The sequence below is a fragment of the Catharus ustulatus genome, chromosome 1 (genome assembly GCF_009819885.2).
Source record: "Catharus ustulatus isolate bCatUst1 chromosome 1, bCatUst1.pri.v2, whole genome shotgun sequence".
Classification (NCBI taxonomy): Eukaryota; Metazoa; Chordata; class Aves; order Passeriformes; family Turdidae; genus Catharus; species Catharus ustulatus.
The window spans coordinates 59,291,508-59,309,317 of NC_046221.1; the positions used below are offsets into that span (position 1 = coordinate 59,291,508).

At 43.9% G+C, this 17,810-nt stretch overlaps 1 protein-coding gene across 3 annotated transcripts in view; it reads left to right on the plus strand.

Annotated features, from left to right (window-relative positions):
* The first annotated feature begins 4,621 nt into the window (after positions 1-4,621).
* The window catches only part of ICE1 (interactor of little elongation complex ELL subunit 1), a 44,953-nt gene continuing 31,764 nt past the window's right edge, over positions 4,622-17,810 (plus strand). The window contains exons 1-7 of one of the 3 annotated variants that reach the window (XM_033058958.1): positions 4,622-4,755; positions 5,564-5,622; positions 7,207-7,241; positions 7,686-7,704; positions 8,430-8,541; positions 10,564-10,640; positions 15,764-15,801. In XM_033058958.1, the coding sequence (XP_032914849.1) occupies positions 4,672-4,755; positions 5,564-5,622; positions 7,207-7,241; positions 7,686-7,704; positions 8,430-8,541; positions 10,564-10,640; positions 15,764-15,801 (424 nt within the window). In that variant the 5' untranslated portion in view covers positions 4,622-4,671. Of the gene's footprint in view, positions 4,756-5,563; positions 5,623-7,206; positions 7,705-8,429; positions 8,550-10,563; positions 10,641-10,867; positions 11,573-15,763; positions 15,802-17,810 lie in introns of those variants that run through there. The other 2 variants (XM_033058966.2, XM_033058974.2) reach the window with 2 other exon arrangements.

Here is a 17,810-nt window from a genome sequence, read left to right on the forward strand (position 1 = left end):
TTCCAATGGGATGCAGTAATTTTATCAGTCACACAGTGGGACTCAATGGGCCATTAGCAGAAAATGACTCGCTGGAGGAAGGATGGTTGTGAAAAGACAAAGAACATTGCCCCGCCTGGTTTCAATGGATGGCCCATTAGCAGAATATCTGCCGTTGAGATAAGGATCACTGCCCCCACCCTCAACAGGTGGTGATAGAACAGATACCTTTTATCACACTCTGTATGGTAACCTGCGGCTTATAATCAGGTGCGGCTTGTATATGGATAAAGAATGAAAAGTTTCTGGCACCCGGAAGTGCGGCTTATAATCGTGAAATTACTGTACTCTTAAAAGTACTCTTTAGTAAGACTCCTTTTACAAACATCAGTCTTATGAAACACATAGTATTCACTCTAACAATTGCAAAAAACAACACTGTAATATATTTATCACACAAACAAAACCCCAAAATGCCAGGAAAAAAGTACTGGCTCATGCCACGTGGTAGAAGATGGCACTAGCTTCTCTCTAAGGAAAAGAAACAAAACAGGAGCTTTGTGCTGTAGTTCAGGCAAATATGAAAACATGGTGATGCTAGCATTCAATCTCCTCCTCCACAGCAGATGAAGCAGGTGGGCTAGAGCATCTCAGTGTGTGCTCTCTCCTTGGCTTGGCTTTCCCAAGGTCTGGCACCAAAAGTACAGCAGCCCCTCTCAGTTAGAATTCAATCTGGCCACTGCTGTGAAACACAATAAAAAGTGTTTTTTTACAAATACAACAAAAACAAAAGGGGAGTCATCCTTTATTGAACATGAGGGCAAACATTGCAACCAAGAATGAAATAAAGGCATTCTTTGCTTCACTCTTGACAGTAAGACCAGTCATCAAGGCAACCAGCCCCCTGAGACAGGAATGGAGACCAGAAGAGCTCCCCTGTAATCCAGAAGGAAGCAGTTACTTATCTGTTGAACCACTTACACACTCATAAGTCTATGAGGTCAGACAGACTTCATGAGAGGGTGTTGCAGTTACATAGAGATGGACACAGCTGGTATCACCTCCAGCACTTTAACCGACATCCCCACCAGTCCTTTATTTGCTCTCCACATGCTTTCTTCACAGACTTTTCTCTCATGCAGCTCTGACTCCTCTTACAGGCAGCTTCACACAGTACTGATTCCTTCTCTTATAGCAACTCCACATAGCACTGACTCCTTTCACTCTTCATAACTGGCTAAACCCAAGCTGTCTCTTTCCCAGCCACCTGGGCCTGTCTGTCCCTCACACAACATCTTCTTACCTTGTCTGTCCTTTGCACAACCATATGTCCCTTGCCTCCTTACAGCACAACCAGCAGGGCTCCAGGTCCAACTCAAACTGCAAGTACCTGTAACTAGTGATCAGCTAACCCACTCTTTTGTATCCCCCAAACTGACTGGGCAGGCACAGATGTTTCCACCCCTTGGTAATCAGTACAGCTGCAAGTCATTGGGAAAAATTCCCTCCTGCGCTATCCTTTCAGCCTAGCTACCCACAAGAGGGTATTGAGGGAGCTGGCAGAAAAGCTTGCCAAGCTTCTCTCTATCATTTATAACCAGATCTGATTACTCAGGGAGGTTCCAGATGACTGGAGGCTGGCCAATGGCCCATCCACAAGAAGTGTTGGAAGAAGGATCCAGGGAACTACAGGCCTGTTAGCCCGACCCTGGTGTCCAGGAAGGTTATAGAACAGATCATCTTCATTGTAATCAGGTGGCCCAGCCAGCATGGGTTTAGGAAAGGCAGGTCTTACTTGACCAAACTCATCTCCTTTTATGACCAGATATCCCACCTAGCGGGTGGGGAAAGGCTGTGGATGTGTCTATCTGGACTTCAGCAAAGCCTTTGATAATGTCTCCTAACAAATTCTCCTGGAAAAGCTGAGCCCGTGGCTTAGACAGGTGCATGCTTTGCTGGGTTAAGAACTGGCTGGATGGCTGGGCCAAGAGAAATGTGGTGAGTGGTGCTACACCCAGTTGGTGGCCAGTCACTAGTGGAGTTCCCTGAGGCTCAGTATTTAGGCCAATTCTGTTTAATATCTTTATTGATGATCTGGATGAGGGAATCAAGTGCACTCTCAGTTGCCCACTCACAAACGAGGCAAGGAGAGTAGAAAGGCTCTGCAGAGGGATTTGGACAGGCTGGATTGATGGGCCGAGACTGACTATATGAGGTTCAACAAGGCAAAGTACCAGGCCCAGCATTTGGGTCACGCCAACCCCATGGAGCTCTACAGGCTGGGGGAATAGTGGCTGGAAAGCTGCCTAGGAGAAAAGGATGTGGGGATGTAAGCCAACGGCTGGCTGTAAATGCATTTATCAATGTGACTAGATGGCCAAGGCCAGTGGCATCCTGACCTGTATTAGCAATAGTGTGACCAGCAGGACTAGGGAAGTGATCACCATCCTGTACTTGGCACTGTTGAGGCTGTACCTTGTGTACTGTGTCCAATTCTGAGCACCTCAAGTCAAGAAAGACATCGAGGTGCTGCAGTGTGTCAGAGAAGAGTGAAAAGGGTGGTGAAGAGTTTAGAGCATGAGTCCATGGAGTGGCAGCTGAGGAAGCTGGGTTGTTTTGTGTGAAGAAAGGCTCAGGGGAACCTTTATGGCTCTCTACAACTGCTTGAAAGGAGGTTGTATCAAGGTGGGGATCAGCCTCTTTTCTCCCAGGCATCTAGCGACAGGACAAGAGGACATGGCCTCGAGCTGTGCCAGAGGAGGATTAGATTTCACATAGGAAGAATTTCTTCATGGAGAGGGTTTTTAAGGATTGGAATGGGCTGCCCAGGGAAGCAGTAGTGTCACCAGTTCCTGGAGGTGTTCAAGTAAAGATTGGGTGTGGCATTTAATGCCATGGCCTAGATGACAAGGTGGAGATTGGTAAAAGACTTTATTATCTTGGAGGTCTTTTCTGGCTTAAATGATTCTGTGATTCTGTGAAGCTGTGTGAGTAGTTACAAGAAACACTGAATTCTTCTGCAAACATCTATTAATTTTTTTTCTCATATAGCGTTGTTTCTTTTTGCAGAAAGAAACTGTCCTTAAGAAACTCACCTAGTATAGTGCCTTGTCACCTGACCTGACTACAGCCCCAAATTCTCGAATTTAAAACGAGTAGTACTTGGCTCCATTCCTTTGGAAGGGCACTTCACATGGGAAACCTACTCAGCCCAGACGGTAAATTCATTCCAGTGACACTGACACTTAAACTCTACTGCTATTCTAATGGGTATTTTATTATTCTGTTATAAGGCTTTCAAAGTGAAAAGATTGAGAAAGCCTGAAACACTTTGTTTCATTAGCACACTTATACAGGAGTTACAAGTTTCAATATCTTCATCAAGTCCAGGTAACTGCACACATTACTGTTCATCAGAAGGAAGATTTAACATGGTCTGCAGAACTAGAAATGAATATGGATTCCCCTGAGGAATATGTACAAGATGTCTGAATGGGCTGAAGTGGTATGCTCCCGTTTTAAAATCTAGGGGGGCTGGGTGTGTGTGTGAGGCAATCGCATCAGCTATCCAGCCTTTGTCTAGGCAGCAGATCTAGCTTGCAAGCACAGGAGCAGAGAGAAGGTGGAGAGGGTGATTTGCCTCGGAGAGATAACATAGAGAATAGAAATTTCCCCCTGAAGTGCCTAGATACAGTTTAAAAACTAGCAAAAAAACCCGAAACAAAAAAAAAACCAAAAAAACCCAAAAAACAAAAATCAAAAAACAAAAAAAAACAACCCACCCCCCCCCCCCCCCCAAAAATCAACCAAAAAACCCAAAAAACAAACAAACAAAACCCCACAAAAAACCAAAACAAAAAAACACCCCACCAGTGGACAGCAGACAAATAGATAATGAGGAATATAGTGGGATTTTTTTGGCAAAGCTATGTAACAAGAAGCAACAGCACATGCCCAAAATAAACTGTTCAAGGGAAGGTTATCTGTAATATGGGGACACTCAGTTGAGTACGACCATCAGAAACCCCTTCAGACGACTGTCTAGAGCTGTAAAAGGACTTCCAACAGGAGTCGGACGCATGCAAAGTAGTTATACGACATGTATAACTACATGTTTATGTATTAGTTAGGAAATAAGTTGCAATGAATGTGTACGATCATGATGGAATAAATGCCCTGTTGTAGTTTCATGACACACATCTGATTAGAGGAGATATCCTCCCAAAGTGTCCAGTGCTGTAATAAAGAATGCCGGCTAATACTTAAAATGGTGTTAGTTTATTTTCTAGGGGGGTTTCGTTATCACCTCAGGCTCGTCGCGCCCCCGTCCCGGCCCTCGCGCCAGGGAAAATAAGCTGCCCTACCCCGCGCCTGCGCCAGGACTGCAGCAGTTCTCTTACCACAAGTGCCCGCAGCTAAAAGAAGATAGAGTAATAGTACTGGCAGAAGGGCGTGGCTGTGGCGGCGCCTTTCAGTGGGCTTACTCGCTGTTCACCAGTTCCTTTCAGCGCTCATGCTCTGCAGAGAGCACTTTTTGCTGTCTTTTCTGCTGCTACTGATCAGGCAGTAGCGGACACCATTCTTGAGGAGGGGAAGGCGGGCTGGGTCCTTTCTAAGGCGGTGGCGCGGTGTGTGACGCATTGGAGCGGCGCACACGCAGCGCTCCCGGCGCTGAACAGAGCCGTGGGCACGATGATGCCCGGGGAGACGCCACCGCCGCCGGCCGGGACTGCGGCCTCCGGCGGCGCCTGTGCCAACTGCGGTGTTCTCCAGCAGGTAGGCATGGACTGCCGTCCCTGTGGCGCTGGAGTGGAGTTTTTACTCACGGGCGAGGTAGTGGGTCAGCGCTGGGCCGCTGGCGGATAGGAAGTGTCGGGTACCGCAGTCAGCACTCCCTGTGCTGTGGGAAGGCGGATAGCGTGCGTGGTAAACGGACTCTTTAAAGTAGCAGCAGTGTCGAGCTTTAGCCGGGTGAACTGTGGAAAAGTAGCTCGTGCGTCTGCAGCGTGTGTAGTGGGATGTGTCTGGGAATTTCTAGTCGTGTCTTTTTAGCTTGGCTTCGGTGCAGTATAAGGACTTAGGATTTACTTCCTTGAGGGCTCTTTAGCGAGCGTGTGTCTTTATGGTACTATGCTTTGGGTAATTCTTGTTCTTTAAATGAAGGGAATGAACGCTCCTGTTGAGAGTTCACAGGGCGCGCTTAGAATGAGCATGGATGAGAAACTGGAAAATCTGTAGATTCAAGTGAGCTAATGTTTATTGCTGATATTCTGCCAAAGGTCAGTTGGATTTCGAGGGAAAAAAGTTATAGGGATTTAGTATAGAATCTACTGCAAAAGCAAAGTTTGAGGACCTTTTGTAGTAAGGCCTCACTTAAAGGTGCATACTTGTGGAGCCTGCATTCTCTGCATGTATTTAAATGAATGTACGTTTGGTGATTTAAGAACTTATTCGCCAAGAGAACTGAAAAAAAAGAAGACAGTTTATTGTATTTTCTGTAATATGAGCAATCAGATTAGGAGTTATTTACAGTACCGGTTTTTGGGGTGTAAGTTCTTTACTGACTTGAGACTCTTCCTTACAGAATATAAATGAATATGTAGCTGCATTAATTGCACTGAAGCAAAAAATGATTGATGGAGAGTAAGTACAATTGCACATGTTTTTGTTTGTTTGGGTGTTATTATTCTTAAGTACTTACAATAATGCAGGAAATATTATTTGTAGAATATGAATATTAATTAATGCACTACACTAAATGCTTCTCAAAGTGAAAGTAAGTTCTTCACAAACACGTTCTAAATCTAGACTGTAGACCTAATTTATTCTGTGAAACGTCTGTGTATAATGACAGTAAACAGGGCTATTTTGTGTACCTGTAATATTATTAGAAGTACAGGGAGAAGCAACTCTTTGAAGAGATTTATTTATTTAGTTAGTTAAGGCAGAAGTAGATATTTGATGGTATTTATTTGTATTTATTTCATTCCTTTTATTGTACTCGCTTGTTTCATTTTTCTGTAGTGAAGAATATGAGAATTAGAAGTTGAGTACAGAGGTATATGAACTTTTTCAGCAGAATTTAGTCTGATCATTAAGTTCTGAAATTCTGTTGGGATTAAATACCAGAATATGAAAAGTGAAACTGACTGTTGTTCAGAACAGTATGATTATAAAACCCTTCTTACAGTTTGCTTTCTTTTCTGTGCTTGCTTCCATTTCTTCTCAAAACCCATCAACAGGATGGTATGGAATAATATGTCAGGATATGTTACGTATACCTCCATACTATGGCCTAATATCCATGCTGTGTTTCCTAATTGTAGTGGTTTGTTTCTTATGTACCCTTTCCTAAATATGTGTGAATCTGGCTTTAATGAATCTAAATGCCAGTCCTGGATTCTATTTCCGGAGGATATTTCAGCTAGCACACACTGGGTCGCTTAACTAGGACCTTTTTCTCAAAGCTCCTTTAATCTGTTGTGATTTCTTTGCAGACCAGTAAACTTTGAGTCCCTCTTCCTATGGCCAGTGCGTATATTTCTTGTGGAAATTGCCTGTTCTTTAACTACTTGCAGCTCAGCCTTTCTTTTTTGCCTTACTGGATGACACTTCCTATTGCAATAGAAAATAATGCAGCCCTCTCTGTATTGGGTAACACCCATGGTATTACTCTTTCTTGTCCTTTCTTCTCTCTGTTCTTAAAAGACATAACATTTGAGAAAAGAAAATAGTAACTTTCCTTGGTGCTGTCCCATGGCCCTCTTGTATCAGGATGTTATCCTTTATGTTTGCTTGGAGAGTAATATAAAGATTAAAGTCTTTTAGGGTCTTTCAAACTATTTCTCTGAGATGTGTGTTCTTTTTTAGGAAAACATCCTTTCAAGTTTGGAAATGTGTTTTATATTTTTATTTATGTATATGTTCTAGTATGTATATGTATATTATGTCCTTTATCTAAGCAATATTTTGTTTTGAAGTGCAGTTAGTCGAAGGCCCCAACTTCATGTAATTGACAGTTGTTTTTTATTCTACTTAAAGCAGTTTGATTTGAGGTTTGAATAGCTTAATGAAATAAAAGGTTTATGTGTACTACTATCACAAAATCAATCTTGCACTTTGTCTATTTATCTATAAAGCAAAAGGAAAGGTAGCCTAACACATGATTGTCACAATCAGGTGAGCAAATAAGTAATGTCTGGGTTTTTTCCTTTTCTTTTCTTACAGTCGTTTGCTGACGGAGTATCAACAGAAATGCACTGATATCCTTTGGTTTTCTATTAGTGTCCTTACAGGATTAGTATACCTAAAACATTTAGTATAAAAGGGCTTGAGGCTTTCTGTTTAAGTTATGAGATTATGTCTCTAATAAGGAACAAACTGGGTAGGTTTGGTAAAGAAAATAGGCCTTTGGAATTAAAACTTTCCACTTAACATCTGCCTATTTCTGGTATATGGTTTAAGGTGGTCTATTTGAAGTCTGAATTGCTGAGAATTACTCAATCTTTTTCATGTAACACAAGAAGTCCTTTATCATTTCAAATGGTTTGAAATGCACATTTTAAACAGTTCTCCAAGCATTGGGGAGGGCTTTTTTGTGTGAGGAAGTCTTTACTAGTCATTTCTTTGCAAGTGGCAGTTGGATTGAAATATACCTAAGGACATTTGATAAACTGTTTTAAATTTCTAACTTAACAAGTGATTACAGCTTCAATTTGCCGAACGGTAAGTTTGATTTATATTATTTACTAAAGATGTATTACTATATTCTCTGTGTTGTGGTTGGTTTTAGGAGTCTGATGCTTTCAGTATGGTGCTTTTACCATGCTTCCTAGGCCATAGTTAAGCAAAGTTATGATGAGGAGAGAAATCTGTCCTTCCTCTATAATACCAGTGTGGGATTTTCCTGGCCCTGGGCTAGTGAGACCAAGTGGAGATGTGGAGCTCATCTTTTTGAGGTGGTTAAATGTAAGCCTATTTGGGGCACCATATTTGTGTGAAACATTTTGACTTAAGAGTTGTGTCTGTGTGCCCTTGCTTACTCTGTGATTGTAGAGGAAGAGGCAGCATTTAATTTTTATGGACTCCAACCTGCTTGCTGAAAAACACTGCAGTTGGACTCTGCTCTTACTTTACAGCACTGTGTATATATGCAGAGACACTTATTACTGGCACTTTAGTGTAGGCAGCATACTTCTGTGGCACATGCCATCTGCTTGCATCTAGCTTTGGGTTCAGTGTAGTATTTTTAAATCAGATCGTGGATTTTCTTTAAGTAGGTGGGAAAATGAGAACACTGAAACTCTTAAAGTTTTTGGGTATCTCTCACAGCATTTTTTCCATAGGATAAAAGCAAAATACTCAGATACTTGATTGAAGAATCAGAGTACTGAGTTTCAAAGCATCTGTATTTTTGGCAACTTCTTTTTTAATTGCACATCTCATTTCAGCGAGATCTCTGCACTTCGTTGCCAAGTGGAGAAGATGTTACAGAAAATTCTGCCTCTGGAAAAATGCCAGGAAGAGTTGGGTTCCCTGAAGGCAGAGTTGGAAGAAAAAAAGGTGTGCTTGTAAGGTTTGAATAACTTGCACTTTTTCTATTGAAGGAAATGTATGTATCTAATGCTTGTCCTAATGAAGCTGACTTTAATGACTTCTGTTCTTATTTCCAGCTCATTGAGACTCGTAGCTCTGCTGAAATTAGGTGGAATTAATTAAATTACTTCAGGTTTCAGAAAGACAATAAGTTTAGGATGTAGTTTTTACAATTTTTGATCAGATTACAGTAATTTCACAACCATAAGACGCACCGGACTATAAGGTGCACCCCCCGGGAGTCGGCAATTTCGCAACTTTGTGGATCATATAAGGCGCACCGGACTATAAGGCGCACTTTTTTTTACCATGAAGATCTGTGCCACGCGCAACAAAGTAACGAATTAGTAATGGAATCCCGCGATTGTGGAGTTTACTGTCAGGTACTCAATTTGGAAACATTTTAACAGATTGGTGTAGCCTTTAAACGCAGCCCCAAGCGCCCTCCCCGTGCGCAGGGCCCGGCACTCCCGCCCACCCACGACTGGCGAGGCGGGGCTCGCGGCTGCCGCGGTTCAGGGCGGCCATGGCTCACACCTTGGGGTTGCTACGGTTCAGGGCAGCTCGGGACTGTCCGCGGCTTGGGGTGGCGTGGCGCTGCCTGCTCCCTCTCTCCCTATGCGGCTCCTGCTGGCCAGGGGCTGGGCAGTGCCTCTCAGCCCGTGCGACCGCTGAGGGCTGAGAGCGGGGGCTGAGCGGTCCCTCTTGGGCTGCGCAGCTGGCGGGGGCTGGGACGGGGGGCTGGGCGGTGCCTCTCAACCTGCGTGGCTGCCACTGGCCGGGGGCTGGCCGCTCCTGCCCCCCCCCTCGCAGCTAGGCTCACGGCTCGTACTTTTTTTTGCAGCGAGGAGCTGAGCCTCGTGCAACAAAGTAACAAATTACTGGCAGTTTCCAAACATTTTTCGCAGACTGGCATAGCCTTTAAACGCAGCCACAGGTGCCCTCCCCTTGCTGGGGTCAGGGCAGCTCCCTCCCTCCCCGCGCAGCTCCTGCCAGCCGTGACCGCCCGCTCCCGCCCCCTCCCCCCACAACTCAGCGCTCCCGCGGCACCGCCCCCCCCATTGCGACTCACACTTCCGGGTTTGCGAATTTTGCAACTTTGTTCATCATATAAGGCGCACCGGACTATAAGACGCACTTCTGGGTTCGGGGGAAAAATTTAGTCAAAAGGATGCACCTTATCGTTGTGAAATTACTGTATTTGGTTATTTCCTCATGAAGGAAAGAAGGAGAAACATTCAGACTTTTTTAGTTTTCTGCCCTGATCTTTTCAGATTATTGAATATAACTTGTACTAGTGAAAATGTGCCGAGAAAGAGGGGCTGTGCAGAATAGTGTTGTGCTTCTGTTACCTTTTTGAACATATGTTTTTACATCATTAGCTTCCTGAGTTTATTCCTAGTTTCTCTCCCACTGTTTAGCTGAGATTTAGTCTACAGGAAAGAAGGTTTAGATTGCTCAAATCACCTACATGTGTGAATTTTCTAGAAATTATTTTGATTTCTGAAGAAAATACCCCACCCTCTTTCTTGTAGTTTTTTTTCATGATGTCATAAGACAAGATAGTAACATTTGTCTTGTTGCTGTACCTAGTTAGTGTTCTGTGTTGGAATGGTTTTATAATTCCTCTTCCATCTGCAAGCATTAGCAGCTATGTCCTGATGGCACTTTTTCAGAAAAAATAGGATTATATGTATGGTGTATGATAGTTAAGCTCTTGACTTCAGCTTCAAGTTCCTTTCCAGCTAGGCGTTGAAGGCGTGTACTCAAAAGATAGACCTATAGAGATTTATGTGTTTGTTTGTTATAACTTTTGCCTTTAAAGAAGGAGGATAACGTGGCTTTCCAACTTGCTTCTTTTCTTATTGAATATACCTTTTTGGCCAGGCACTGTTTTCATTACAACAGATAAGGTGTCTGCCATCTTTTTTTTTTTTTTTTTTTTTGCCTCAGTGTTGGACTTATTTTAACTGTGCTTTCCTTCTTCAGAGTTCTCTCAAGATTTATCGGGACAGTCAACTGGAATATGTTAAAATTAAAGAAGAAATTTTAAACAGTGATGCTGTGTGAGTGATACCTCTCTTACCTCTTCCAAACTTGATAGCATACCTTATCTAGTTATGCTTTCGATTTCGCTAAAATTTTTATACTTCTGGGTTCTCAGAATAAGGAGTTGGTGGAAGAATGATCTTAAGTTTTGTAGCAAACACTCTTGAGTGCAGTGTTAGTTTATTTATTGTCTTTTCATGAAGTGGTTTTATGTGGTTGTTTAATGAAAGTTTTTAGAAACAGGATGACACTGAAAAAAAGCTTCTCCAGATCTAAGTGGTTGTCTCAAAAAGCTTAGTCTCTGCTTTTTGTTATTGCCATCCATTTCAGTTTTGCTGTTAAGTCTCTGAGGTCAGTATAGGAACGATACTGCCAAAGTGGTCTGTACTAAAATCAGTCCTTAGAATAATTGTTTTAATGTAACAGCTCAGCAGTTCATAGTGAACTGTCTGCCATATTTGGAAATAAGCAGGACGAATTTGGCAAAAGTGCAAAAGTAATTTTTGCTGCCATAATACAGAATATTCTGAGGCTGTGCCTTGTTCATTCCCAAAGTTTGTTTTTTCAGTAAGCAGTCACTCAAAGGTTTCCTTACCTGGAGCATATGTGTTTGCTAACTCTCACAGTTCTTGATAGATACTCGAATGAACTTGTCTAATTTCTTGTTAATCATCTAATATTTTTAGCTTTTAAATCACCTCTATCAGGGAACTGTGGCTTCTAAATATGGTGTGGGAAGGTACTCATGCTCTCAAAAGAGAGCCAACTAATATACAGCAAAGTGTTGGTAGTTGTGGTTATTTTTCTTCACTTTGCGTTTATGAAAATCAATGATTGCTCTCTAGTGACCTGGAATTCTAAGACCCTTCTGGTCTTGTAGTCAGCTTTTATTTCTTATGTGTTCTAGCACATCCCATTGGGACTTCTGCTGGTGACTCCTTGCTTCCATGTAAACTGGTTATCATTTTTAACTTTGTTGTTTCCAACCTGTTTTGGTGCTACCAGCAGGTCAAGGGAAGTGATTGGTTCCCTCTGCTCAGTGCTTGTGAGGCCATGCCTTGAAGTAGTGTGCCCTGTTCTGGGCTTCTCTGTACATGAGATGTGGGTATACTGGAGAAAGTCGAATGAAGATCCACGGAGATGATCAAGTGACTGAAGCATTTCTCAAAAGAAATACGCTAGTATTTTTTACATGACTCGTGAAACATACGGTATTCACAAGCAGAGCAGCAAGCCATTATTACCCAAAGGACTGTATGAGGAGACTAGCATTGTTGTCATTTCTTCAACCAGACTGCACTTACTTCACATACAGACATACTCAGTGTACTGTGAGCTTAATGAAATACTCAGCACATCATCCTATGTAAGAGCAGCATAGTGCAGCTATCCCATTGCTAACTGCATCTTAAGAGTGAAGTGACCACTCTGATGTGCTGGCCGTTTGTTGTGTCAGTATAGATGTAATGTTTGTCCCTATCTGTCACTCATGTCTTCAAGAAGGAGGAACCAGGGAGCTACAGGCCAGTCTGCCTCGCCTTGATCCCTGGGAAGGTCACCTGATGGAGCAGGTCATCCTTGAAATCATTTGCAGGCACTTGAAGTACAAGAAGCTCGGGAGTAGACAGGGAGAGCTCACCCAGGGAGAGCTGGCCTTATAAATTGTCCTTATAAACTGACATATCTGCTAGATCAGGGGAGAGCAGTGGCTAGTGTCTGACAGGCCATCAATAAGATCTCTGATACTATCTCCCATAACAACCTCATCATAGACTGTTAGGCTGGTGCTATAGGGGCTGGATGGCCAGACAGTGGAACCAAAACTGCCTATATGGCTGGGTGAGTGTGGAGAGGAACACTGTGCAAAGTCTAGTTGGAGACCAGTAGATAATACTACCCTGGGGGAGACAGCAAGGGCTGCATAGTGAGTCTAGTGCAGTTTAACATCTTGCTAGTGATCTTCATGATGGGGCAGAGCCTACTGTCAGCAAGCTTGCCAATGACAAGTGTGGCTGATTGGCCAGAGGGGCATGTTGCTATCCAGCACGAGCTTGACAGGCTGAAGAAATGAGCTGGCAGAAACCTTGGGAAGTTCAGCAAGGAGAAGTGTGAAGCCAGCACTGATGAGGAACAATCACACATACCACTACGTGCTGGGGGACACTTAGGACAGCAGCTTGGGGTGCTCCCATGACATGGGCTAACAATGCAGACTCGTTGCAAAGAAGACTACCAGTGTATTGGTTTTCAACAAGCAAAGTCTGCCAGCAGGCTGAAGGAAATTTCTCTTATGCTCTTGGAAATATTCAGAAGTCATCTGGAAATGGTCCTGGGCAGCAAGCTGTAGGTGGCCCTGCTTGAGCAGCGTGGGTTGAACAAGATAACTTTCAGAGGGTTCTTGCAACCTCAGCCTCAATTCTGTGATGCTGTAGCTGTTTTGTATACCTCTGATACAGAGGCCATTTTAAGCAGTAGGTCAAATGAGTTCAGTAATTTGAAAGCTGGATTTTTTCAGAAGCAGAATCAGAGTGAATTGTTCATAAAATTACTGTTAATCTACAGTTGTAAGAACTTAGATCAGAAATTATCATTCATCCTTTGGTCCAATCTGCCATTCAGAACCAGTGTTAAAGTTAGCTTGCTCAGGACTGTCTAGTTGAGATCTGAATTACTCTACAAGAATAGCAATTCCCATGGAGTACAACTTCTGTTAGCATAGCATTCTGTCATCTGCAGTTATGCATGTAACTTAAAGATCAGATAGGAACTTGAGTTGGGTAGCATAAGAGGAGTTCTGCCCAAATGCATCATCTCCAAACTGCTTTTTGTAGATTGCTAGATTTAACATGTACCTGTTTTCTTCATGTAGTTGTGTGTTGATGAAATTACAGTAATTTCACAACTATAAGGTGCACCCTTTTGACTAAAATTTTGGCCCAAACCCGGAAGTGCACCTTTTAGTCTGGTGCGCCTTATATATGGACAAAGATCAGAAATTTGCCAACCTGGAAGTGTGAGCCATGAGCTGCAGGAGGAGCCAGCAGGGCTGCGGCAGCCTGGTGGAGGCCAGCCCGCGATGCCGTGGCTACCGGGTGGAGGCGGGGCCTCAGCCAGCAACTGCGCAGGAGGAGCCGGCAGCGGATCCAAAAAAAGAGTGCACCTTATAGTCCGGTGTGCCTTGTATACGGGCAAAAGTTCCGAAATTTACTGACACCCAGAAGTGCACCTCATAATGTGGTGCACCTTATAGTCGTGAAATTACTGTAGTACAGCACTACATACATAAGTGTAATTATTTAATTTCTAAATATTATTGCAATGATAATGTTGGCATTTAGTTTCTGTTTGTTTATTCAAATTCTTAGTTATGTGTATCATAGTTTTTTAATCTCAAGTTGACAAGTGCCTATGAAGATCACTGAGTCCAACTCCCTTCTCCTCGCAGGACTACTTAAAATTAAGCTGTAGGACTAAGACTGACATTCAGGTGCTTCTAGAACTCTGACAGGCTTGGTGTCAATGATTGCTTCCCTGGGGAGCCTGAAGGACCTTTTTGTAATGTCCCATCTGAACTTCCACCACTGCTGCTTCATTGCATTTCCTTTTGTCTTATCACTGGTCACCAGAGGGAAGGGATCAACACTTTCCTCTCCACTGTCCCCCACTGAAGAAGCTGTAACCTGTGATGAGGTCACCCATTAGCCTTTTCTTTCCTAAGCTAAACAAGCCAGTCATGGTCTTCCAGCTGGTGTTTCTGGGAGTCCCATGGTCTGTCACTGATGACAGATGTGAAGAAGGCATTAAACATCTTTGCTCTGCATCCCCATTTTTGATGTGACTAACCTCATCCAGCAATGGACTAATGTTATTTCTGATCTTCCATTTTCTGTTAAGATTTTTGAAAAACCCTTCTTGTGTCCTTGAGATTACTGGTCAGCTTGAGTTCTGATTGAACACTGGCTGTATGAGTCTTCTCCCTGCAGTGGGTAAACAGCATTTCTGTGGTTCTGTCAACTGATCTTGCTTTCAATGTCCATGTATTGTTATATGTAGTACTTCTGTATATTCACTTGAAGAAAATCTATAGAGAAACAGAAGTTTTTTACATCTTGTTTTCTAAAGGACAACTCCCCCCTTCCCCCTTTTTTTTTTTCTGTAAAGATATTTTATGAGGAGTTTTGCTGAAATTCTCACCTATGGCTTGACTGTCAAAGCCATCATATAGGAAAGTAAGTACGAACCTCTTCAGGCTGAGAAGGCACAGAATCCTTGGTCTTTTACTTTATAGTATAAATGCTTTGACTACTGAACCTGCAAAAGGTAGTCAGTCATACCATTTATGAGTGGGTTTTTGAACATATTCTGGTTAATGTCTGAAGTGGTAATTAAAGCCTGACCATCCAGAAAGGCTTAGATGGTAAATCTCAATCTATTACACAGGTTTTAATGTGGGGAATAGATTAATTGTGTTTGCTTCATGAAAGTGATCAGTGGTAGAATCATCTACTTACCACAACAGTTAAAAAAAATTTCCGGGCTATTGGAATTTAACAGAAGAAAATAACAGAAATTTTTGCTTATCTATTTATTTTATTTCAGTTCTGTATGTTTTACATAAAGGTAGGGTTGGCAATGCTGAAGTCAAAATTCTTCAGGATATTTAATGTTTTTCCTTTGGTTGGACTTTAGTCTAAAGCATCTGGATGTTCTGAACCAAAAGCTGTGGGACATAAGTCATCCTGAAGGCTATTCCTCATTATCTCATTGCTTAGATATTAATTGTAAGCAAAGCTTGATCATTTTTAAGGAGTAAAACTAACCTGTCTGCATTACATCACATAAATGCAAAACACAGAAGCCAGTTTTCTGGGGTGGTATTTCTAATTCCAAGTTGTAGCTAAAGGTAAATTTAGTGGATTGACTCTCTTAAAAGCAAACTTTGCCTCTGTAACAGATACAGCTGTTTCTGTGAGAGTGTCAGCAGCATGCACCAATTTAATTTTTCAGCTTCAGGGAATGATTGGTCTCACAGGCCCTGGGTATAGGTATGTTTTCTTTGAATGGCTAGATTTATTTTTTTCTTTTCATGCAATGTAATTCTGTTTTTAAAAATGATCTGTTAATGTGTTCTTTTTAACAGGAGAAAGAAGCTGGAAACTAAAGTGAAAAAACTTGAAGGTAACTTTATACAGTGAGTAGGACAACAGTACAGTAATATACAGTAAATTCACGAATACAAGCCGCACTGAGTATAAGCTGCATCTCTGGGTGTTGGCAAATATTTCGTTCTTTGTCCATAAATAAGCCGCACCCGAGTATAAGCTGCTCTGTCGTTCGCAGTGAGGACCCGCGTGCAACAAAGTTGCCAAATACTAACAGAACCGTGGCATGGCAGGGCTTACTGGCTCGGCTCGGGCTGTGCAGGCTTGGCCCGCTCGGGGCTGCTGATGGGGCCAGGTGGCCCAGCCCGGCACTGCCGCTCAGCGGGGCCGCTGGGGGCCAGCCGCCACTGCCACTGGGCACGGTCACCACGGCCCGGCCCTGCCCTGTGGTGGCAGGCAGGGACGGAGTCACCCTCTTTCCCGCGGTGGCGGGCGGGGACGGAGCACCCTGCTTCCTCCCCGAGCCACGGCAATGGCAGCGCAGGGCCCCCGCCACCTCCCAGAGCCGCGACAATGGCGGCACGGGGCCCCCTCGTCTCTCCCCCAGGCTGCGGCAGAGGAGGGAAGGAGAGAGCTCTCCCTCCTCTCTCCCCACCCCCCGTGGTGCCTGCAGGGAGCCAGGGCAACAGTGTAACAATTTGTAACAATCGCAAAATGCCGACTTTGCAGCTGCTCGGCTCAGTGCTCTGGCTGGCACTTCTGAGGTTGTAAATGTCAGAAAATTAATCACATATTAGCCGCTCCTGAGTATTAGCTGCATTTCCGGTTCGGGAGAAAAATCTTAGTCAAAATGGTGTGGTTTGTATTCATGAAATTACTGTAATCTTTTTTTTCTTTTGTGTCCAGAGGAATTGTGACTTTAACTTTGATGCCCGAGGAGCAAGGCAGGCCAGTACTATGTGGGGTGCTTAGTCTCTGATTTACATCAGCCCTCCTGCGGAATGTTTTCTGCCAAGTGTCTTAGGCACATGACATAGATGAGGTTGGAAGTGAACTTCTGGTCATGAAACTTCAAAAGATGAAAACTTTCTAACCACTCTAGGCAACTTGATTCAGTAACATAACTAGTTGGAAACTGCCATGTTTCAATTTACACCTAATGTTTACTATACAGCAGTGAACAGTCTCATTCTGTCTTCTTGCTACCTCCTTGTAAAGGAAAGCTGTTTGTGGATTCTTTCTATGCTTTGTTATGTTTTCCCCTCTGACTAATTAAGTCTAATTCAACAAGCCTGTTTTCATAGGGCATGTGCTCCAGTGTTCTAATAATCCTTGAAGGATTCTTCAGGTTTATTTTCAGCAATTTCACGATTATAAACCTCACCATTTTGACTAAAATTTTGCTCCCAAACCGGAAGTACGGCTTACATTCAGGAGCGGCTTATATATGAACAAATTTTGGAAATTTCCCAACCCAGAAGTCCGAGCCAGCAGCAGCCCCGAGCCGAGGCAGAGCCCGCCCAGCCCCGGGCGACGAAGCAGTGGCAGCGCAGTGGCAGCGCTGCCCGGCCCTGGGGGACACGGCAGTGGCACTGGCCCGCCACGCCCCTCTTCCTCCTCCCGGCGGCACCGGCCGGGCAAGCCCCTCTTCCTCCTCCCGGTGGCACCGGCCAGGCAAACCCTTCTCCCTCTTCCCACCGGCACCAGCCGGGCAAGCCCCTCTCCCTTCTCCTGGCGGCAGTGGCCAGGGACGCCCCTCTCTCTCTTCCGAGCGGCACCAGCTGGGCACACCCCTCGCCCGCTTCCCGGTGACACCGGCGGGCACACCACTCCCCTGCCTCCTGGCGGCAGCAGCGAGTGGGGTTGGGACCGCTCCCTGGTGGCCACCCTGAGCAGGGCAGAGCCAGTAAACCCCATGATCCCGCAATTCTGTTACTAATTGGCAACTTTGTGAAAGTTGCACACGGATCCTCGCTGCGAACGAAAGTGCGGCTTACAATCCGGTGCGGCTTATATATGGAGGAAAAACGAAATGTTACTGACACCCTGGAAGTGCGGCTTATAATCGGTGTGGCTTGTAATCGT